Here is a 24,812-nt window from a genome sequence, read left to right as displayed (position 1 = left end):
TTGATGTCCTCAGCAGGACACAGGGAGTCAGAAGTGACGCTGTAAATCCAGCGTGGGGCTTCAACACTGTGTGAAGTGTGGCCTGAGCCGGGGAGAGTTCCCTTTGATGCAAATGCAGTATATTAATGGGGGAAAGCATTCACTTTTATTTGTCTGTACTGTCTGCCACAGCAAGGCTGCCTCATTTAGCTTGGGCCGATGTGAAAATACACAGAGAAGCAATCTGTTGCAAATTAGCACAACTCGCCTTTCATTTACTAGCTAGTAATTGGAAGGGGTTAAGAGAACGGAGCTCTATCAGATCATGTGAGTGTATCTTGCCCAGGGGGCCAAAAGTTTTCCCTGAATTTCTCTGGGAACTCTGAGACAAGAATCACTCCTAGATTTTTGACTCCATGCAAATGAAAAGATCGACAGCTGTGAGCCAGGTACCCGTGGTGGGCCTTGGAGAGCTGCACGGGAGGTATCCATTCCCCACCCAGCCTTACCTTTCTTTAGATATGTTCTTACTCTCTCGCTTCCAAATGGTCTTGAAGTCGCTGCAGAACTCAAACCACACCATAAACACATAGCTGGGGGTGACCTCCTTCTCTCCAGTCTTTGGCTTCATTCCAAAATATCCCACTGTTGTTTCAAAACTGCAGAAGGTGGGGCGGGGGGTGGGGGGGAGGACATGGAGGGAGTAAGTGACTGTCAACACTAAAACCCATTAGGGTGCCTGAGAGGGGACACTGTGGTGGGCAGCTTCCCACATGTCTATTCCTCAACACAGGAGTCAGGGCTCACAGATACTGGAGAGAACTCAAAACCTCGGGAAGCCTAAATACAGTTGCCAATGGATCCGTCATGATTGGGAAAGCTACTGGGCACATCTTACCTGTGTGAACTGAAGAGGACAATTCCAGGGGTTATGTAATTTAAGCTTAACTTTGTTCTCCATCTTAAGTGCAAGTCAAGTTTTCTGATCATTGCTCTGTAATGATTACATGTCAGACCATGACATACTGACTGCCCCAATGGCCAATTGGGAACATGAAAAACCAGTATACTTTTGTCCCCTCTGCATTCTGACATGTTCTGGTTCTTGGCTCCATCATTTGGCCTCTTACTGTCATCGTTTCAAGAGTAAGATAAGAAATTTACACTATACGGCCTTTAACTTGACTGTGATGGAAGAACATAAACCACCAACATACAATAAATAAATAAATTAATTAATTTTAAAAAAGGAGACATCCTTGTGAGCCTAAGAAGGGTTTGAAAAACGATCTCCAATCAGGTTAGAAAGGAGCTCGGGCTTTTCTAAGGTAGACTCTTAGATAACGCCGTGACCCTCCTCATGAAGGCACACTGCCCACTCGCCTGCCTGGGCCTCCCAAGGAGCCCTCCATGGAGGCACTGGCTTGGCAGCAATTTATAGCTCTGAACTGAGTTTTTCCCTGCTCGCCCTCACCCACCCCAAACTTCACAGGCTCATTTGCCAAGAGCAAGAACTCTTAAACAGCCCCCTTTCAAGGGTGTTGGAAACTAATCAAAGCAGGAATGGCCAGCCAGGTTTATTACTCAATGCTCTATCATCTGCTCAGGCATGGTGTGTTTTGTGACCATCCTGAATACTGAGTTTCTAATGGGACTCTATTCAGTGGTGATTGTAAAACCCCGAAGTCCTGTGACTATTATAGAGCATACTTTCATCTCTGCCTCGGTTATTGGGCAATATGTATCTCATAAGGTTTTATCACATTTCACAGATGAACTGTTAATTGATTCCATGGCTACGATTAGGTGAGATCCAAGCTGGAGCTGCTGCTCCAAGTCTCATAAATTCTGTGTGCTTCTGTAAATAACAAATCTGTTTTTAATGCAAATTAAAACTACTGGCCAGGGAATTTGGCTCCTAGTTATTAAAAGACTACAACTGTTTAAGTGGAGAAAGGCAATGACAGCAGCAATCTCTGAAGGGCTTTCTAATAATTCCAAATGCACATACTTTGAAGCAAAGTCAGTAATCAAAGAAAGTAAGAAAGTCTATTCTCTCCCTACATCCTAGCTGTCAAAATACTGACAAAACCAAATGAGTGTTCTACACCATATACCCTTGCATCGTTCACCATGTAATTTACACTGCTTGTAATATGAGGATATACAGATACTTATACAACCTACAGAGGCGGGCTGCAGATTTCTTACTGGGTTATTGGCTTTGAAACTAGAGTGGCCAGGCAGATTAACATTTCCAATATTCTCATTCTATCCTACAGATGAGACAATGGAATCCTGGGAAGACTGAATGACCTCATCCATTGTCAGTCAGAGCTGGGTCTCCCTGTGAGATGCACGTCCTGCTCTCCCCCTCGGTTGCTTATGGGCACCGACACAGGGACCTCCCACACAGAACACTCACTTCCTCCCATCCTCCTTCATACTCATGTGTCACACATGGGCACGGGTCACCCCAGGAGGGCACAGCATGATTTTTTCCTCTTCTTTCCTTCTGTCCACTTTCTACACAGACATGGGCTTGTATGTACACTGACACAGGAGAGAACATATTTCACTTTGTATCCAGAGGACTCATTATCTTCCTATCTCATAGCAGGGTGTAGTGTTGAGCATACATGACTAATTGCCGTGATTCCTCCATTACCTGAACACCTCTACATTATCTGGAACCCACATTTGGACACATTAGACAAACTGGTGCAGAGTCAGAAGCAACAGTGTTGTTGACATTTATCAAAAATATGTCAGTGGCCTGGGGATTTCTCTTTCCAAAACTCTGTCCTCTCAGCCTCTTGCCATGTGTGTGTGTGTATGTGTGTGTGTTCAAGGGGATGGATTTTGGAGGCTTTGTTCACCACTGTCAGAGGGGTTGAGAATTAAAAGACACGCTGGATTTCAGCATGTTTCCCCTAAGTGTTTTGGGAACCCAGACAGCAAGTGACTCTGTCCAGAAAAAGCAAGTAGAGTCCAGGGTCTGCTTTGATGATGGCACAGCAAAGCTGACAGACATAGCCACTCCCAGGAGGTGCCGCCTCATTTGACCCCAGTGACTCCACTTTCTATTGAAGAAAAAGCTCAGTGCTCCACTATGAGCCTACCACTGTCTGATAATGTCCAGGCTACTGCCCTCTCCAGCCAAAATGTTCTTCCCCAAAATTCAGTTTTGGTTCAAAGAACAGTGCACTGAAAACTTGAAATTTGGACAAGAAAAAAATCACTAATATTTAATTGCCAGGGGAATCTTCTCCAAGAGACAGCCGACAAAGGATGCTGCATGCTTCTTGAAATGTCCAATTCTCAGAATATAACCCCCAAATAGCATTCAACTTTTTTAAAAAAGATTAATTTCTCATCATATGTTTTGTTTTATACCAACTTATTTAATCTCACTTTAAAGTGGTCTCCAACTCTACTCCATTACACTTCCTCGTCTGATCTACATCCTTTTAATTTGGCCAAACTTTTTCTTTTTCTTTTAAGGACAGATGACGAAGAGCCCAGAGCCAAAAAAGCAAAGTGCTCTCCACTTGGTGTGGAGATGCCAAAGTGGAAGACTTCCCCCTTACTGTTTTCTCATGTGTGCCTTCAGAAACTGCTTAGGGAAAGCAAATAGCCCTTAGCCTCAGAGTAAATTGTTTCTCTTGAGAATCAAACATAGGAATTTACTAAGTCTCACACGAATATTGCAACACTGACCACAACCTCCTTAAAGAGAGCAAGCAAACAACTGTGGTTTCTACATTAAAGATGAGATCTGACATATCTCAAGTATGACCTGAAAGCTAGACTACCTTCACCACAAAGCCACGGAAAATGCTGACAACCCAAAGTTATGACTCCCTTAGCATGTCTAATGTGCAGCAGCAGCCTGGGCCTCGCCAGCGTGAGCCCCTTGCTCTTCAGCAAAGGTCTTGAAAAGGGATTAGAAGCTTGACATGCACCCCGGAAGCCCAACTGCCGCTTGGCCTGAAACCAGCCTGCCCAGGTTGATGGTCTCCTCTCGGAGTGCTGAGTGTCTGACACTAATTTTACATACCAAGGAAAGAAAGCATAATGTGGGGGTAAGTCCAACTGAGGGGAGCCAAAAATCTGAAAGCACAAGCGAGTAATTGTCTGAGTTTTCGACAATTATCATGATAGGATGCTGCTCATGACTGGAGAACATGTCTGCACTTAGGGAACTGCAGGACTGGCCCTTCATCTTGCTTTCATCGGCAGCTTAATTTTGTTGGCAGATTCGGGCAGGAAGCAGGACTAAGTGCTGGCACCTGTCTCTGGATTGTTAGAATGCTCCAGAATTGCGGCTAGAGCAAAGGGAAAGGGCTCAGTCCTCGTTCAGGCGTTCCTCCTTAACGTTCATCACTGAGAAATTCTTCTCGGCTATTTTGTAAGGCCTATTTTTTCCTTAGATGCTATTTCCTAGCCCAATGCCCTCATTTGATTACCTCGAACTATATTACCATCACATGTATCTCAGTCTTCTCTTCTGGAGGACAATGCCCCCTTACATTCCCTTCTAGAAGAGAGATATGCCCAATGGACTAGTACAGTGAACTAAGAGAACCTTCCCCTCCGGGATGCGAACACATAGATTCTGGGTTCCACAAGGTGAGGTGATAGCTATACTCTGGTGTCTACTGAGAGAAGCAGGGGTCAGGAAGAGGGGCTAGGCTCAAAGGAAGACCTCTAGGATCTCTTCTGACTTCTGGCCAGAGTGTCTTATGCAGAAGATAGTACTTCTCCTTCTGTCCCTTGTCTAGAAAAGCCTCTAAGATCCATGGTAAGGATCATGGAGAGGCCAGCTATAGCTCAAGCAAGCACATCCATCAGGACTTCCCCAATTTATATAATTTCCCAGGTATAGGCTTCAGTCTGAGCAAAGAGACTGAAATAATCTTTCTAGCTATTTATGCCATTGGCCTAACCTAGTTACGATGCTGAAAGAAAGCAGCTCTCTTCCTAACTTCCATGAGCCAGTTCAGGAGCAGAGTTTGGAGGAGAGGCAAGCGGATGGAATGGGATCATAGTATATATGATGGCAAGGGGGGTCTCATACGGCTCACTGTTCACAGAGGTCTCAACTGACAGGACCAAAGCACTGGCTGTTCAAACACAGTGCAAGTGAGATAAGCCAGTCATAAAAGTCCAAATGCTACAAGGCTCCACAAGGAGGTAGGAAGTACAGGAGTGGCTCACCAGGCCTTGTCAGGGAAAGGGGATGGGAGAGGAGCAGTGTGAGGGGGGACTGGGAATGGGGCAACTGCGATCGGAGGTAAGTAATACATAAATGGCAACCTCTGGGTCTGCTACTTATTCCTCGGTGTGTGACTATGGACATTTTCAGATAGAGTTCTAGAGACTGATGGCTATATAGCGATGGGAATATCCCCTATGATAATAAAAAGAGAGGATATCTATTCTGAGAAAGAACGGAGACCAAGTCACAGCTGCTTACCTTTTCTGTGCATTCTCCAAGTGACTTTCTTCCATCTTGTGCTCTTTTTTGGCTGTGAAAGAGAAATAAGTATGATTAAACCATTTTGAACATAAATATAATGAACTTGTGTTATCTCATAGCTTCGATCATGCCCACTCATTATCACAGGAATTCAAGAGTGCATTCTGTGTCACATGCCTGGAGACCAGATCCATTCTACGGCATTGCCTTCTTCAACATGGCTATAGCTAGCCATTGCCAAATAATTTTGTTTTGTCTGGGACACTCTTGAGAAGGAAAGGGAATGAAAAAAACTATACCTGGGAAATTATATAAACTGGGGAAGTCCTGATGGATGTGCTTGCTTGAGCTATAGCTGGCCTCTCCATGATCCTTACCATGTGCCCAATGTATTCTCTCTCACCCCCAAACATGATACAGCAGTGTCTACAGCAGCTCTGCTGGGGATCAAGAACAAGAACAAGAATCCTAGCCTCCCTCCCAATCACAAGGTCAGTGTCAGTGTGGGGTAAACCTACTGAGGTTTTTCTCAGGTCAACATTTTGTAAATGCCTGGCGAAAGAAAGCATGTAAGATCACTATGGAAATTAATGACACTGAGACACAATTATGAATCTACAGATGAAGAGCCTGTGCTCTGGGATTATTTAATAAGAAGGTTCTGTTTGGAGTGTTTTACAAAACTTTCGAGTTTGAAGATGGTATCATTATGTATGAAAACAACACTCAGACTTTTAAAATACCCAGGAAAAAAAGTAAGTAGGCCACCATATAACCTATGAGAGGCCTACAATAACTTTAAATTGAATAAACAAAGAGTCAATCATCTCTATCTCGGGATACTCCATGAAGGGTATTAAAGGATATATAATATTTGCATCTATAAAACCTGGATCAGCCTTGGGGGCTCCCAGAGACTCAATCACCAACCAAAGAGCATATATCAGCTGGACCTAGTTTCCCTACCCCAACACACATGTAGCTGATGTGAAGCCTGGTCTTCATGCAGGTCCCCTAACAACTGGAGTCAGGGGCTGTGGCTGACTTTGTTGCCTGCTTGTGGATTCTGTTCCCAGAACTGAGATGCCTTGTCTGGCCTCAGTGGGAGAGGATGTGCCTAGTCTTGCAGTGATTTGACTTGCCAGGGTGGGTTAGTACCCAGGGAGGACTTCTTCCTTCTCCTCTGAGAAGTGGGTCTGCCACTTACTACCTGTGTGTGTGGCTATGGACAAGTTACTCATGATCAAATGCTTAATAGCTGCCTCATCTATCCTCCAAGAATAGCCACAGTAGTTACTGTCAAGGTTACAGGAGATAATGCAGGCACAGGGCTTACCCCACAACGCATGTTCCCTCTGCGACCTGACAGCCACTATTACCACTTCATCCTCATTGTCTTCATTGCTCTCTTCATCTTTTCGAAGTGTAAGATCCAATTTCCTCCCTGACGTATACTTGACATAACTTCTAAAGTGTTTACAATGTCCTAGGAGGCCCTGGGTTCTTGGAAACATCTCCCTTTCCTTCCTGTGCTTGTTTTTTTGTGTGGCCAGATGAGGTTTGAGCATACTGAGTGTGTGCATCTGAGACCCTGCTCCTGGTGTTTCTCCTCCTTGGAGTACCCTGCCAGCATCTGTACCTGTGACTCCTTCACTGCACTCAGGCCTCAGCCCATAGGTTACCTTCCCTGACTGGTCTCACTAAAGAGAAGAACATCCATTGTCATCTCTCATCCCCAAGTTCTTCTCATGGTCTCTGCCTTTTCATTTCACTTCCCCACCTTCTGCTTCTCTCCACCCAACAGTCTAGACTATTCCTTTACTCGTCCGCCTATAATATCTCAGTACAATTAAGCTCCATGAGAATAGTGACTTCATAGATCTGAGTGTGGAATTGTGTTTATATACATCTATATCTGTCACAAAGTACTTAATAAGAGAGATACTGGTTTTCCTAAGCAAACAACTGAATATATAAACATAAGCTAAGTATTGTGGGATAATTCTCTATATATTGTTTCAAGTAATAAAATCGCACCAATATTAAATGATCCTCTTTGATAAGTGTAACATTTTAGGAGGACTGAGTACTGCTGTGGCTCTCCTTTGCTATTTGTCTCCCCAGATAGTCCCAATAGAATTTTCTGTGCATTACTCTGATTCTCTGCCAATCAGATGCTGAGAACTAACCTGAATCTCTCAGGCTGCAAGTCCCCCTCAAATGTGAAACAAACTAATGATTTCTTTATGCCCAGTGATTTTAAACTATGTGCATGGCTAAATAGAAGGAATTTTTTTTCCCTTTGAGCATGAGCAGTTTTCCTGGAGCACCTATGCTGTCCTCTGTCCCTGGATAGTTTCCAACTGGCCATGTTCATAATGTGGTAAGTCAGCTATGGCTAAGCTGTCACTACATATGAACTCAGTGACAAGAAATAATATATACAAACTGAATAAAGTAAGAACTACAATATTGCCATGAATATGGTGATTTAAAAAAACAGAATTAGCAAATGCAAAGCTAGGTATTACTGAGAGGCAATGAACTGTAAAGAATTTCTGAGAGTTTGAGAGAAAGGGTTTTAAGGAAAGTGATAGCAACTAGAAGCTTTCACTCCCAATGCTAAGGGGATATGTACAGACAGAAAAGGACATATTATGAAGTAGATACCCCACCAGCCTAATATATTTCACTACTTCAATGAGTGACATTTCCGGCTGTGCCACTGACACATTTGAAGTTATCAAATGCTCCAATGAAGCCCAAGTCAAATATGTTATTTAGAAAGAAAACATTTAAAGACTGCATTCACAAACTCAGAAACTCAAATTCTAACACCATTAACAAAGAAACCAATTTTGAGCCAAGTGGAAGCATCCCAGTGTTCTCAAATGCCATCCCTCCTTTTTCAGTACTGGACCTAAAGTCCTGGTGTGGGTGAACAGCAATGAAAAGGAGATAGGGAGGCTCTGATCCATTCAAGAGATAATAGGTGCTGGTCTTATTCTTGCATCTTCCACATTTCAGAGAAAGAGAGAGAGAGAAAAAAAAGGGATAAGTTAATGTTCAGCAATACTCCATACAGCAAAGAGAATATTCTGGCTGGTCATAGCGTCCTTGACAATCAGTGACCTGCCCACAGTTTCCTTCGCAACTAGTGACACCAGCCTAAAGCAGCTCTCGGCATGGTGAATGAGGTGAGTTTGCTCTTATATTCCAAGTGCCAGAGCCCATTCTAGGCGCTTAGGATCTACTAGAAAGCAGAGCTGCATCTCTACAGAACTTTCAATTTAGTCGGTGAAGAAATACATTAAACCTTAGGAAACATGACACACTTGTAAGCAATTTTTGCTAAGTAGTAGCAAGAGATTTTCAGAGCACAGACAATGCCCACAAAAGTTGTTTTTTTGTAAGTTGTTGAATTAGTCTAGATGGTCAAAGTTGGAATACTGATATGCTGGAAACTAAGTCCAAAACATAGAACACAATACATTGATATTAACGAGCTTTGTGAACATGCCCCTTATCTGACAACTTTAACTAACACCCCTGGATCTACATATGGAATGCACTTAATCTTCTTTTCTAAGTTTTCTTTCCACTACAATTTAAATTGTGGCATTACTAGTAGGGGTAGAGTGGATAGGCTTCTTAGAAGAATATATTTGGGAAGTGTTGTCAGAAGATATAGGAAGATAATACACGTCCTCACTTTGCTCCTATCTCCTGTTTACAAGACACTCTTTAAAAGCATACAGAAAGTTAAATAATTATTTCCCAAATTGAGGAATAAAGTCAGTTTTTAAGACAATAAAGGCAATTTTAAAAGTCAGAATCCCAACAATGAGAAGACTCACTTAGCACCAACTCTGTCTTTCAAACTTCTTATCATGGCAACATGTTCAAGAGTGTCTAACCTTTTGATATTGTCATCTACAAGTGTGTCAAGCTCGTGCATAGCTACACTGGTCCATTTTTGTCAACTAGACACAAAGTAGAGTCACCATGGAAGAGCAACTTCAATTGGAGAACTGCCTCCATCAGATCTGTCAAATCTTGTGGCGCAGTTTCTTGATGAATGGTTGATGTGGAAGGGTCCAGCCCACTGAAGGTGGTGCAACCCCTGGGCAAGTGCTTTGAAGTTATTTAACTCAACGGTTGTTTGAGATGGGAAAAAGTCAATCACATCATTAGACTCCAATACTAATTCTTTTTTCATGTGCATTACATTTCCAGTTATTGCCCCAAAGACTACACCCTCTCAAAGCCAAACATAAAGGCAGGAATTAACTTGAGCCCCTCCCATGAATCACAAATGCTTTTTTTAACAGTCCAGAATGGTGAGTCTTTTCTAGAATGCTTTCCAATCTACTTTGCCTCTATTCACCCGAGGAAATCAGTATGTGTAGCAGTTATAGCATCGCAAAATGAATGTACTCGACAAGACTAAAAGTCACACGTACTCCTTGATCTACAGGCTGCAGAGTAGCTCTTATGTTTGTAGGTAAAAATCAACCTTCCTCTCGTTGCCCATCACAAATAGAGATCCTGGCTCACCAGATGTCTTGCCAGTGAGCAGTGGCATTTTGAGAGGGATTTTTCACCCCCACTCCTGCTTCCTTCTGAGAAGTCTCAACAGTGGGCTTAGAACATCCAGTAAAGCATGTTGTAAACAGATGTGCTGTCAGCTAAGCTTTCTTGTTCCATTTGTGGAGCACAAGCAAAGAGGAGTTAGTATCCTTTTGGGTCTTTGACTGTTCATATTAGAGAAACAGCAAAAAGTCAGCATCTGCGATAGTCCCTCATGAGTTTGCCTGTGCCTGACTTCTCTTCATTGTAGCTTCAGAAGTCCTACAGGACATCATTTTCCGATATGAAGCCTTTTCATCTACATTGGCCATCTGTTGCAACCATTACCATCAGTGACCAGAAGCTAGAACTGTGCATAAAATGCTGCAGCTTGCATAACAGTATTTGCTCTATGTTCATGTCATGAAGATGAATCTTTCCTTAAACTTTTCTCCTAAAGCCATGTCACCCCCTCAGTATTCAAAGGATGGGAGATTTGGCTGACTTGATCTTCTTTAGATCACTAATATTTATATGTTCACTGAGGTAGCACTTTCAAATCGTCTGGACTGCTTCCTTAGCATTGGTTGATTGGCTAATTATTTGGTGCACAAAATCTAGCTTTCTGCCTGTCTTGCACTTGCTTTGAGATGCCTTCCTCATTAGACTGTACCATTCCCAAGTTTAGATTTGAAGTGGGGAACTCTTCATTCCCCTTGATCACCCAGAGGTCACTAGAGTTTTATTAACTGGCCTGATTTTTGTCAGGAGAAGCAGCGAAGTCTGAAGAGAAAGAGAAGAGGAAAGTGCTAGTTGATGGAGCAGACAGAGATCCACATTTACAGAGTAGGCTTTCAGTCTTAGATAGGCAGAGTTGATGGGATCGAAAACAATTGCACTGGTAACACCAATGATCAGTGATGGGGCTGGAGAGATGGCTCAGCATTGCATAGCACTTCCTACGTGCAGAGGATCTGAGTTCAGTTCCCAGCATCCAAATCCAGTGGTTCATAAGCACCTATAACTCCAACTCTGGGGGATATGGTGCTGCCTTCTGTCCTCTGTGAGTACACACACACACACACACACACACACACACACACACACACACACACGATCACTGGTCACTGATAACTGTTAACAGATGAAAAAATATAAAACACTGCAAAAATTATCAAAATGTGACAGAAAGCGACAAGTGAGCAGATGCGGTTGGGAAATAGCAGATGGTGTCACATAAGGCAGAGTTTCCCCAGACATTTCATTTGTTTAGATGCAGTATCTGACAAGCCTGGCGAGGCCAGGTGCAGTGAGGTAAGCTCTCTCTGTCCCACACCTCCTTGATTTGAGGACAGTTATTGCAACACTTTAGGAAAATATTTTTCTTTTAGGATATAGTATCCATCACAGGCTTAGTTGAGAACTTTTTTGTGACTATTTAAGGGATATCAACTGTGTTCAATAGGAAATGTCAAGTTTCCCATTTAACAATGGAGTCTGGATCCTTCCCATCATGTTTATGCTTTGACATCCCATTTTGTTCTTATTTGATCTTCAAGAGAAGAAGTGATTTACTATTTTACAAATATCTGGGGGTCATGACAGAATTGGGGCAAGATGTGGTTAGGGTGAATCTAATTTTTTTTCCATTTAATGACAACAGAGTTCTGTGCTATTTAACTTGATCAACTCGACCATGTCTTTTATACCACACAAAAGGTAGTTATACAGGAGTCTGGTTTTAAAATACAAGTGTCTTAGAGTAGAAGTTTTCTCTAACTTCTAGAATTGCCATCTTAAAGGAAAATTATGTTGCCATTTTTCTTAAAGCTCTCTCTGTGTCTCCCTCCACAGCCCCACCTCATGACTCCAGTACAGGATGAATACTTTCTCCTTGCACAGCAAGCCCTCAGGATCAGGCTCTTTATACTCTCAACTCTTGCCTAATGCACCTGTCACACTAGACTTCAACATTCTCTGGGTTTTCTCTCATTTTTTTTTTAATTGGGGGGGGGGGATGACAAGTGGCTACTTCTCATCTTGAATGCCTCTTTATTCTTTCTCGTCCCCACCCAATCTCCATTACCAAAGTGTTTTCTTTCCCGTCAGAAATCAAGCTTAAAAATCGTCCTGCTTGATGAAGCCCTCTAGACCTCTTCCCATGGTGCAGAACTGGTCTTTCCTATGATCTCCAACAGAACCATGTCTATGGCATGGTACACACTGCACTTCTGAGACCATGAAGTGACAGTCAGCCTTTTCTACTCCCTTTTGCTTCTTGAGAATAGCAGTGAAGGTTGTTTTCCCTTATGTGATAGATGGATAAATGGACATCAGAATTACTCACAGAAACAGAACAGAGTCCCTGGGGTCTCTTCCTGAGTATACCAGGGCCTATTTCTTGGCAGTGTAATTTAAATCTCCTTTAAAAAAACAACAACAAACAAACAAACCAGGATCTCTCTCTATAGTCCTGGAAGTCCTTGAACTTGCTACGTAGACCAGGTTGGCCACGAACTCACAGAGATCCACCTGCCTCTGCCTCTGGAGTGGTAGGATTAAAGTTCTGGGCCATTAAGTCTGGCTCAGATCTCTTTTGTTGGTCTGTTTACAATCAAGCAATAGGAGAAGGTGACTATTCAAACACTGAGCATGCTATTTCCCCTGCAGTGTTTGCTGCCTCCAGTTGGAGTATTTTCACAAGTACAAGTGACAGGTGCCTTTGAATTCTAAAGATATACTAATTATTTTTCTAGGATTAATGTTTTTTAAGGGAAAGGTTTTATAAATAAGACTGGACATTTAGAAAATATCCACACAAAACCAGACATTTAAATGTACCCAAGTCTTTGAATTTTTAATCTCAAGCACTCCTTGGATGTAGGCAGAGAAGACTGTGCAGAGAGATTGAGGGCTTTATTCTAAACACAATAAAGCCATATTTATGAATACTCATAGGGAAGTAGTAAAATGTGAAGTGAGGGGAAGGGAGAGAGGTTGGAAGATCTTCCTAGAATTCTTTACACAGTCTATTACCCTTTCATCTCCCATGGTTTATGGACCTGGTGTGGTTGGCATAAACCCATAGGACACACAGTGAAGAAGCTGATCTTATAACTCTGCAGTTGGAGCAGTTGGGTAATGTTAATGAGGAAGCAAAGGGGAGCATGCTCTGCTTCACAGGGCCTCCATCTGATATGAACATGCCTGTCATTTTTCATTTCTGAGGGAATTACCTCTTCATGCATTCTTCCAGATGAAAGCAATGCTGTCTGGTGAGCCAGGCAGCAACACGCCTACCGCGAAGAGGAGCACTGCCTTCAATACTTGCTTACATGGAACCACTGAGCTACAGAGGGTTTGGACATCTCACTTTTTTCTTCTTCTTTTTTAAAATTTTTACTTATTTGTTTATTTTGAGACAGGGCCCTGCTAAATAGCATTGGCTTGCCCAAACTCTCAATGTTGACCAGGCTAGCCTCAAGCTCACAGAGGCTTGTCTGCCTCTGCCTCCCAAGTTCTGTGGTCAAAGGAGTACACCACCATGTCTGGTTCTCGTGGTATGTTTACCTATGAAATATATCTTCTCTTGTCTTCTTGTCTCCTCAGTTTTCCTCGTTGTGGTTAAACTAGAATGACTATTTCTAGTTTGCCACAGTGGTTTCATTTGGTAGTATTTCGATGCATAGTAAAGGTGACGAGTGTTTTCTGTGTAAAGTAAGGAAGCTGTGCGGTGGTTAAGTCTAGGATGCAGTTTGATGGCCATGTCCCCTTACACTAGAAAGCCAAGGCCTGTGGTAAAAAGAATGAGCAAAACTTACTGTAACGAAACCTCTGACAAAGACCCTATAGTCATAAAGTAAAGAAATATGGATAAAAGGAAGTTTTAGAAATCATAACTTCATTTTTTTTTGAGTGAAAAGAGTAAGTTTTGTGCATAGATGTCACATTTCCCTTATCTATTTCTCATTCCTCAGCCATCTAAGTTGGGATCTAGGGTTTGACTCTATGTAGTATATTATCCAATGCCACTGCTATTTCCCAAGAGCTTTCCGATGCTGCCAAAGGAGCTTTGTTTTCCCCCACAGTCCTCACATGGTGGCATCTTCGGTTCTTCATCTAACCACACATTTTCCATTGGAGAATACCCATCCGAGACAATGTTCTGAGTGGGAATTTCAGCTTTCATTCTGAATTTCCTGACTCCTGATGCTTTTACACAGACCATGGGGGTAAACTTTTAGAATGATCCGTTGAGAGAGTCTCATTAGCTCTAATGGGAGGCAGGTAGGTAGTTCTTTGACGACTCTTGAGTCTCCCTATGCTATGCCTCCTTGGTTCAAACCAAGACACACTTTTACTCATTAGCATTAAGTGATGTATCTTTTATAAAAAAAATTCCTCATGTGTTTTACAGACACTTCTCAATAATCATATTTATAAAATATGCTTTCTTACCTAGGGAATAATTTACTTGAGTTTATTTGTTCTTGTACTGTCTGCCCTATCTTCCAACCATCCCATTTCTAATGGGAAGAATGAGACTTTCTGGAATTCTTTTAGGTGTCCTGTGGGAGAGTGAAGTCTATGTCCACATCTTTTAAGGAGAAATTCAATTTTTGAGACAATACTTTCCTTCTTGTTGGACCAAAAACCTGTAAACTTTCAAAAATAAGGAGGCTTAGCATTGGGAAGCTCTTCATGACTACTGATAAGCTGTAGTTATGGCAGGAGAAGTTCTCATCCTCAGACAACTTTGTCTTGATCTGGTGGTAGCATCCATCTAAATGTTAAATGTGGTTCACTTCTGGAAGACACAGTCTGTGGAGGTTTTGTCTATCTGTGTGTTTTGCTTTCAACCTTCCACTCATATGCTTAGTTAGTACTTGAGAATGTAAGTGCAGGGTTTAGAAAGCTGCACTTTGTGACTCTGTTCCTTGGTGAGAAAGACTACGCGGTAGTGGATAGATGGAACCTGTGATATTTTTGTGAGCACAGTAAGAACCGGAGGGCAGGCTATGGATCCATTTTATCTCTGATTCAATGGAGCCCCTCCCTTCACAAGCCAGTGTCTCTTTTGTCTTTTCCTCTCACAGCATTGTAGCATTCAGTACCGACAGCCCATAAGCAAACTGGGGAAAATAATCTCTAGGTATTTCATGACTTTGATAGCTATTCATATTATAAAGACTATCACTTGAGTCTTCATATCTTTTTTTCAAAGCATAGATCTTTTAAAATATGTTTGTATGTGTATTGTGTGTCACAGCCTGTGTGGTCATCGGACAGGCTCAAGTGTGGGTCCTCACCTCCCATCTGAAACCAGGGTCTCTTGGTTGTTTCCTGTTCCATATACACCAGCATGCACAAGCAAGCTGCTCTTCTTGCTATAGAATTGCTGAAATTTATAGGTGTGTACTACTTACCTTCCCATGGGCCCTGGGGATTTGAACTCAGGTCCTCATGCTTGTATGGTAAGTGCCTCACACACTGATCTGTTTCCCCTGCTCTGGTTCTTTTTATCTTAATTTGTCCACTTATACTCTAGAGAAAGTAATAGCTTCCATTTGAGAACTGTGGAGCTACAAGAGTCCTTAGAAATTACCTAGTGTCAACCTTCATGCTGTGGATCAAAAGAGAATTGAATTAAAGAATAGGAAACTAAACTAATATTTATTGACTGTCACAAAACTCATTTTGAACGACAATAAAAAAAAGAATCTGTTCTTTGCCTCCAGTTTAGCTTTTGCTATATAACACTGTATCCTTCTAGGTCTTGGCTAGAAAAATTGTAAAACTGTCATATCTTTATAGAATTGAACAGAAAAATAAGTTATAACTGAGTTTTCACAAGTTAACTTTAAGTGGATAGTTACCCACATTGAACCTTCTTATTTATACTACATATACTCTTGGATGTGAATTCCTACTGTCTCTATAAAACAATCATTCTACATATTTTTGTGAATGTGTCCAATATAAAGATGATTTCTAGTACAGCTCGGTGGTAGAGATCTTCCCTAGCATGTATGAGACCCTGGGGACTTGATCTCCCTTCCCATTCCCCCAAAATGGCTTTCACAACATAAATAGCAAATTATGTTTTTTAAAAACATGTTATACGCCATAAGGTTTAATGAGTCAAGACAGACCAAGAGAGGAAAATCTAGCAGGACATCCACTCCCTTCCAGGGGGTACTTCTTCATTTAGATTCATGTACACTGAGTCTCTGCTTCATTGATTAAAGTATCTTGTTAACTAACGGATGCCATCCTTCTAGAATACAATTGCTTAGGTGTTCGCTCACCACAGCTAGAGCTCCACCAAAATCCATGCAAGTGATCAGAGACCCACTGTGGCCATAGCCATGCTTTCAGCAGAGACCTGCTCAATTCAAGGAGCCACAGAAACAGTTTATAAAACTGTTTATAAAACAGTCCAACTTTTCTGACATTAGCTGTCACTTCAAGATCAAATAATCCTCTCATCTTTAATTTGAACAAGGTTTTGCTGTACTGGGGATTGAAATGGGTCCATCTGCAGTGATACTCTAGACTCACGTAGCTTCCATATTTGCGATGTCACTATATCTAAAAGCGAGAGAGCCGCGTAAGCGTTGTTCAGGCAGTATTTCCAATAAGAGAAAAATATTGGAGAAAGTGAGACTCATTCTCCAAATCCTATGGGAGACACTTTGCACATTTGATTTGCTCTGCCAGCAGGAGATACGGAGATGGAGTGTTAGTACTGACGATCATAACTGGAGTCAGGAAAAGCAAAGAAGGAAGTGGGGCTTGGTGTAAAAGGTGACTATACTCTTTATAGGTGCGGGTAGGAAAGCACCGAGTGCGAGTTTAACCCAGAGTCAACAACAATAGCCATCCACTCTCAGCGAAGGCTTTGATAGGAAAAACCTGCACAACTATGGATAAAAACTGGGTTGTGATAATGATTTGATTCAATAGGAATTAAAGTTGAAGTGGTATTTTTTTTAGGCGATCTTTATATATTTTTTCTACATTTTACAATAAGAAACCCTCATCATAGAACATTTAGATGTTTGAGGGGAAAAAAAAAACCAAGAAAACAGAAATAGCACATAAGATTTTCTTGAAGGAGTAGCTGCTAATAATGTTAATCCAGTTTTATGAATATAATTGTCTGTAAATTTTGTTGGTGATTGTTCATATGTAAGAAATCATATTGATTCCACAATGCTTTTTCTCCAAATATGCTATGTTCAACTTTTAATGAGTAATTTTGTAACTAATTTATGCTTAAATTTAACATCATTGAAAATAATTAGGGAAATTTTCCCTCTTATTCAAAGTGGTGACGGGAACCTATTAAATAAAACACTGTTCTAAAAACTCATGAGATAGCATATCACAATTCTCTTGCAGTAATTCTTAAACTAGACCTTATAAGGAGAGACGTCTAGGTAGAATTATTAAAATATTATCAACTACAATGAATGCAGATTGATGGGTTTTGATTTAGTTTGGAAATAAACCCATCCCTTGGCCCTAACATTTTTGTTGTTTAGTAGACAAAATGCTTTGGATGTCTACAAGGGGTTTAATACCACAAATAAGCTATTTTTCAATGTTTAAACATTTGATATCCGGAATTGTTGAGCAAAGCCAAAAAGTTTTACTGGAAAAAAGAGAGATAAGTTCCTTAAATGGGGGGATGGAGGAAGAGAGGTGGGGGGGGGGCAGAGATAGTTCTTTAAATCGGAGGTGGGAACTACTAGGACAATCCCCCTGCCCCACCTTTTAGACCAGGTTGCTCTCAAAATCTGAGACCTGAAAATGTTGCAAAATTAGGCATGCTGGAGAAGCTCGGGCTGCCTTCTTTAGGCAGAAGCCTGGAGCTAATTGAGCAACCGCCTTGAAGGTGATTTTCAGAAAATATAAAGCCAGTGTGTGTGTGTAGGGCTTGGGACTAGTTTGTGAAATCAGAGGCCTGAAATGTTTTTCTGGAGAAAACCTATAGCCTCGCTTCCTTCTGCGGAATACATGATAAGGATGATTTATGAAGCTGAAGTCATTTCTATGATTGTACTTTGGGGAGATTGGTTTCACGTGATGGGCTGAGCCAGGCTGAGCTGGCTGAAGGGGAACCCCACATGTTCAACCCAGGCTGGGGCCCACCTCTTCAAGGGATTCCAGAGCTGGGGGAAGGGGGAAGAGAAGCTGCTGACTTTGGATCTGGCAGCCCCTCCCCCGCACTGGCTCATTAGGGGGATACACTGCTTTCCTTATTTTCTCTCTCCTTTTAAAACGTATTCCTACTACTGCTGCGCCGGAGTAGAAGCTCATTGTAAATGCACAGCAGGATAGTAGCAAAGCCCAGATTAATTCCCCATGGATTTATATGGCTCGTTCTCACCCACGATGACTTGTATGGTTTCAAAGGTGCCTATGCTGCTGTTTTTACGGCGGGTCACTAACTTTATTCTGGCATATGGCAGTTGGCGCCATGACACGGAGTGAACATTTTATACCTGAATTAAAGTGGATATTTGACAGTTTCTGTCAGAAAGTTCAGAGCAAAGAATTTGTGGGACAAGATTTATTGCATATTTTATGTGGGACACATCTGTTTCTTTGTTAGCTTTGTTCCTTCCCTTACATTTTTTTTAAATAAGTTTCTTAAAGAAACTTAATGACAGATTGAAAAAAAAAATCCAAAGGAGGGGGAAAAGAGGCAAAAGTAGAGAATTTAGACCTAACTTTAAATAAAAAAGAACAAGAAGAAAACAAAAACAAAACACCACCCCCAACCCTGCTTATCTTGAGGAGGCAAACTGATGATGCCCAGCCATGCATAGCTGCTCCACGAAACAATGATGTTATTACTGGCAATTACTCTGTGGTTTGTTTAACACCATTCCTACAATGAAGTTGGAAAACGTCAACACCTGTTCATTTTCTACATACTTGAAGCAAACTGGGGAAGCTAATCTGCTTGTGATGTTCTTCATATTTGGCACTTTTAAGGGTGGGCTAACCAATAAGTCCAACCACAGAACAGTTGAACGAAAACTACTAGTGATTTGCTCAAAGTTTCAAATCACACGGTAAAAGATTTGTCAGTGTTAGTTGACACATAAAGACAATTAGAAGCTGGATTGAAGTTCTTACATTTAAATGCTTATCCCCACTCAACATCTTGTCCCAAGCCTCCCTTTTTTGTCATTGTCCAAAGCAGGATCTTAGGGGGATTTTTAAGCTAATGGATGTAATACAGGCTTCCGGCACTGTATTGGTGTATGTTGCTGGCCCTTTGTGCCCTGAATACATGCACACAGCATAAAAGTCAAAAGTGAGAGAGGTGGTCTGAATCCTCCTCACTTCACTTGTTTGGGTTTTCTGTTCTTTTTCCCCCTCCTCTTCTTCTTGCATGTATTCCCGTGAATAAATCCTTGTTGAGTTAAAAACAATTACAAGACATTTAAACATTTAAAATTGATATGCCCAAAGATAAACGCAGACAACTTCCAACTGAAATCCATCAAGCCCATGTGAAGTAACTACGTAAACTTCATCTTCATCTAAAACTCTCCTTATTATAACCACAGGACAGTCCCCGAGGCTCCTGACTGTGTAAACGTTGGACCCAACCTGGAGCCGAGACATTTCATTTAATAGCAAGAGTGAACTTTAACTATGAAGTCTATAAAACAAAACTAAAACTTAACACTCTTAAAAATATTGAAAAATTACATGCGTATGTGTATATGTTCGTGTATGTGTGTGTACGTGTGTGCATGTGCATGTAATGGCCTGAGCTTGACATTGGGTGCCTTCCTCCACTGCTTTTCAGCTTGTTTCTGAGGCAGGGTCTCTCAGTGAACTCAGAGTTCACCCATTTGTCTGGACTGGATGCCTCTGCATCCCCAGTGCTGGAATTACAGGCAAACACTTTTAATTGTGTGCTAGGGCTTGAACTCAGGCTCCCTCATGTGTGCAGCATGCATTTTATTGATTCCTCAGTTCTCCCGAATTGATTTTAATGGCTCTAGGTAATAGAACTCTCATTATACCTCTCACTATAAAATATAGCTATTAAGAGATGAAATGCCTTTTGATTGCCCAATGCACCACATCCAACACTAACTAAATACATTTAGTGGTCTACAAAGACTCAACTATTGTTAACAGTGGGTCAAACTCTTCCTGAACTTCTGAGTGTCCCTGATGCTAAAATGCAGATTTCCTTGGGCGAGAGTGGACTTGCTTGCTAGCCATGTCTACACAATTTTAATTTATTAAGGACTGTCAAGAATCCTTCATGATGGTAGAATCACTTTATGCTCTCAAGGTCCAATAATCTATGGAACATTTTAGATTTTCAAATCACAAAGATACTGGCACAACCCTTGATTATCTAGGTTGAATATAATTCTTAAGCTTCTCCCAGACATTACCCATCTTCTGAATTTGTTGATAATGTTGATTATGTATATTTAATTATACATATTTAGTCTTTAGAAAGTTAATTAAATACCACATATCTCTCACCTTTTAAATCACTTTGATGTGACTTATATTAGCCTTTTTTAAAAATTTTATTTATTTATTTATTTATTTATTTATTTATTTATTTATTTATTTTTGGTTTTCTTCGAGATAGGGTTTCTCTGTATAGCCATGTCTGTCCTGGAACTCACTCTGTAGACTAGGCTGGCCTCAAACTCAGAAATCTGCCTGCCTCTGCCTCCCAAGTGCTGGAGTTAAAGGTGTGTGCCACCACTGCCCGGCTTGATATGACTTATAAATAGATTATAAAGATGATCCAAATTTTCTTATAGTACTTATATCTTTTTTTGGTTTGCCTTATCTTTTCACATTTAGATCATTAATCATTCACAGTCAAGTGAGTCAGCACCTCCCCTTTGAACTACAAATGAGTGATGTTCATATATCACAGAGATTACCCAAGGGTATCAATAAAGGCACAGCCAATAAACTCATGATTTCACAGTAGCCATGTCTGCCTGCAATGTAAGACCTGCCAGTGTTCAACCATTAATGGAGAAGGAGCTCACTACTTCTTACTAAACTACTGACAGCTGATAGATTCTGGGGGAGGACCAGCCACTATCTTCAGTTGTGCGCCCACAAAAGAGTCCACTAGGCTCTAGAGGATAGTTAAAAACCCACATTCACACAGATAATCCTGGCTAAGCTCAGTGGGTTTTAAAACAAAACCACCACAGAAGGTCATGAGTTGTGAGAAGGGAACTTGTAGAGATGAAGGTGCACATTATGCACATACAAAGAACAATAAAAGTTTAAGAAGTCTCAACAATGGTCCTTCTGTCTCAGCGTCACTTCTGCATTCATGGGTCGTGTCTGTCATTTTGGCTAGAGCTTTCAGCTGTCCAGGCTAAGCTACCCACTCATGATTTGTATGTATGTGGCTTTATCCTAGCCGAATTCACTTCCCAGTTATAGTTACCAAGCTTTCTAGCTATTTCCTTCCCTGCTGACTTTTGCTGGACTCACCCAGTTGTCTTTGCTTATCTTTCCTCTAATGGTTTCAACAAGATAAATGCTAATGTTTGGCTTGCAAAACCTTAAATTCTTAAAGTGCATAGTAACTGTCATCTTCAAAGAATCTAGAGTAATTAAATATCAATATACTAATTTGAACAATGAAGAATGGCCTGGCTTTCCAATGTATTTCCTACAAAATCCAGGGGTCACATGTCACGCCGCATTCCAGTTGATATCATCTGTAATTTCACTCAGAGGTTATCTAAAAGAATGCTTCAGCATTAATAATTATTAATACCTAGCACACTATTTTATTACTTTATTTACTTAATGAATCATTTGTCCATTAACTTCTTCCTGGAATCACTTTCCTTTTGAAGAGGCATACACCAGAGAAGATGCCTGCAGAGTAACCGAAAACTCGGTGCGTCTAGGGAGAATGTATTTTTCTCATTCATTTCAACAACAGCCTGGTAAGTGAAGAACTCTGGGTTTAAATTTTTTTTCCTATCAGAATTTCCATGTTTTTCTTTCGTTTGTCATGGTGGACTGCTTCTATAAGAATGTAATACCTCTCTTCATCACCTCTCTCTTTCTCTTTCCCTCTCTCCCTCTCTCTCTCTTGTCTGATGTGCTGACTAGTTTACTGCCAACTTGACACTAGCTATAGTCATTTGGGAAGAGGGAAAATCAAGTCAGGATTGTAGGCAAGCCTGTGACGCATTTGACTGACACATGGCTGATGTGAAAGGGTCCCACTCCCTGTGGGCAGGACAACATCTAGGCAGGTGGTTCTGAGTGACATAAGGAAGCAAGCTGAGCAAGGCTGGAGGTGGACTCCAGGCTGCACATGGCATTCATTCATCGGGTCTTTCCTTTCCTGCCTTCAGGCCCTTGCCTTAAGTTACGGTCCTGACATCCGTTCAACGATGGACTGTAAACAGGATACTAAGCTGAAACAAAACTTTTCCTCCTCATGATGCTTTTGATCCTACGACCAAGCCACTATTATAAAACACTGTTGTTTTATAACTCTAAGACAACTTGTATTCAATGGCCCCATGGTTAAATAGACTAAACTTTTGAACCTGTTTTCTATATCAGTCCTTCTCCACACTTTGCATCAATTTTTCTGTTTATGTTCTATACTAGAATTCATGGACTCAATCTTCTAGCTGACTAGTTTGTGATGATGATGATGATAATGATGATGATGATGCCTAATTCACTATTCAGTGTACATACTTAAAAAATTTCCATCAACCAAAATTTCATTTCTATGTTCTTCACTGGGCTCTTTTTTGTTTGTGTTTGTTTGTTTTTATAAGGGAGATAACTGCCTCTTGTAATTTTCTAGGATTTATAAAATGTTTATGTTCTGATGCGCTCTCTCTACGAGTACTGTATTGGGTATAAGTTCTATTTGTTGTATTTTCTGGTACAATGAGTGAGAACTCATTGATTCTAGATAGTGAAGCATCTTTTGTGACTAAGCTTCACCAGTGAGTACTGAGATGAGACATTAGGAACCAGTCTGCATTCTGGTTGCTTCAGAGAATCAAGAGGAGACAAGATGCCCCACTATTAGGCTCACTTCCTGCCCTGAAATCATTGCTACTCATGGTCCTGTTCTATCTCTTCCATGCAAGAGACCTTTCTGTGGTCCTGTCTAGAGAGAGGAATGCTCTCCTGGTGTCTTCTACTACAGTGTATGCCCAATGGGGCTGCATTGGAGAATGAGAGAATGTCTCCAAACGTCATTCTAAACAACTGCTTACATTTTAAAACTCAAATGTTTTACATTTCTTTTCCTGATAGGTTCTTTGATAACATGCTATTGCATGCATGCTTTGAGATCTTTATTTTACATTTTAAATGTGAATAAAAAGCAAATGTAATTGTCATAAGTAATGATAGTTGTAACTAACCATTAAAAACACCCACTTAATAGGCATTAATATTGAAATAAAGTTCTTAAACTCTCAATGGTAGTTAGAAAGATGGTACAGAATGCTTTATGGATAACTTTCCTACAGTGTGTTCTTCGAAGATCTTTCATCTCACAATGGCAAAGATGGAGGTTATAAAGCCATCTTATCTTTATCTTATATATCCCTATATAAGATATATATCTTTATCTTATATATCTATACATTTTATCTTTAAGATAAGATAGCATCTTATCTTAAAAGCACTGGAAGCCACAATGGAGTGTACACTTCTGCCAGACTCTCTCCTCCCCCGCTACCTTTTTATGGTTCTATTAAATGTCATCTGTTGAAAAATTGGACTTAAGTTCTGAAAAACACATAAAGATTGCAAAGGATTTGGGGATAGGAGCACACCCACACCCTCATCCCCCAACACACAAACACACACACACACACACACACACACACACACACACACTAGAGATACCACAATGGGAGGGCTGGAGCTAGTAGTATGCAAGAGTGGTGGTAAAGTGTGCATTTAAAACCATCTTTGAGGATATTTATTGGTCCTTTATTTTGGGAGTCTTTACTCTCTTCTATACCTATTATCCTTAGTTTTGGTCTTCTCATTGTATCCTGGATTTCTTGAATGTTCTGGGTTCGTATCTTTTTGTTTTTTGCATTTTCTTTGACTGTTATCAATGTTTTCTATGGTGTCTTCTGCCCCTGAGATTCTCTCTTCTATCTCTTGCATTCTGTTAGTGATGCTTGCATCTATGACTTCTGATTTCTTTCCTAGGTTTTCTAACTCCAGGGTTGTCTCCCTTTGTGATTTCTTTACTGTTTCTAGTTCTATTTTTAGATCCTGGATGGCTTTACTCATTTTCTTCACCTGTTTGATTGTGTTTTCCTGTAGTTCTTTAAGAGGGCCAATAAATATCATCAACTAAATTATAGAAGAAAACTTCCCTAACCTAAAGAAAGAGATGCCCATGAACATACAAGAAGCCTACAGAACTCCAAATAGACTGGACCAGAAAAGAAATTCCTCCCGTTACATAATAATCAAAGCACCAAATGCATTAAACAAAGAAAGAATATTAAAAGCAGTAAGAGAAAAAATGTCAAGTAAGATATAAAGGCAGGCCTATCAGAATTACACTGGACTTCTCACCAGAGACTATGAAAGCTAGAAGATCCTGGGCAGACATCATACAGACCCTACAAGAACACAAATTCCAGCCCAGGCTACTATACCCAGCAAAACTTTCCATTACCGTAGATGGAGAAAACAAGATATTCCATGACAAAACAAAATTTACACAATATCTTTCCACAAA

The 24,812-nt window shown here is 40.9% G+C and overlaps 1 protein-coding gene across 13 annotated transcripts in view; it reads right to left on the bottom strand.

Moving 5' to 3' along the window:
• The window catches only part of Fmn1 (formin 1), a 370,679-nt gene that overhangs the window by 23,986 nt on the left and 321,881 nt on the right, over positions 1-24,812 (bottom strand). For 12 of the 13 annotated variants that reach the window (XM_031371363.1, XM_031371365.1, XM_031371369.1 and 9 more), the window contains 2 exons: positions 5,459-5,510; positions 489-638 (listed from right to left, as the gene is read on the bottom strand). In XM_031371363.1, the coding sequence (XP_031227223.1) occupies positions 489-638; positions 5,459-5,510 (202 nt within the window). Of the gene's footprint in view, positions 1-488; positions 639-5,458; positions 5,511-7,100; positions 8,469-24,812 lie in introns of those variants that run through there. The other variant, XM_031371378.1, reaches the window with a different exon arrangement.

Source organism: Mastomys coucha, unplaced genomic scaffold, assembly GCF_008632895.1.
Source record: "Mastomys coucha isolate ucsf_1 unplaced genomic scaffold, UCSF_Mcou_1 pScaffold15, whole genome shotgun sequence".
NCBI lineage: Eukaryota > Metazoa > Chordata > Mammalia > Rodentia > Muridae > Mastomys > Mastomys coucha.
This window is presented reverse-complemented; position numbering and strand designations above follow the sequence as displayed.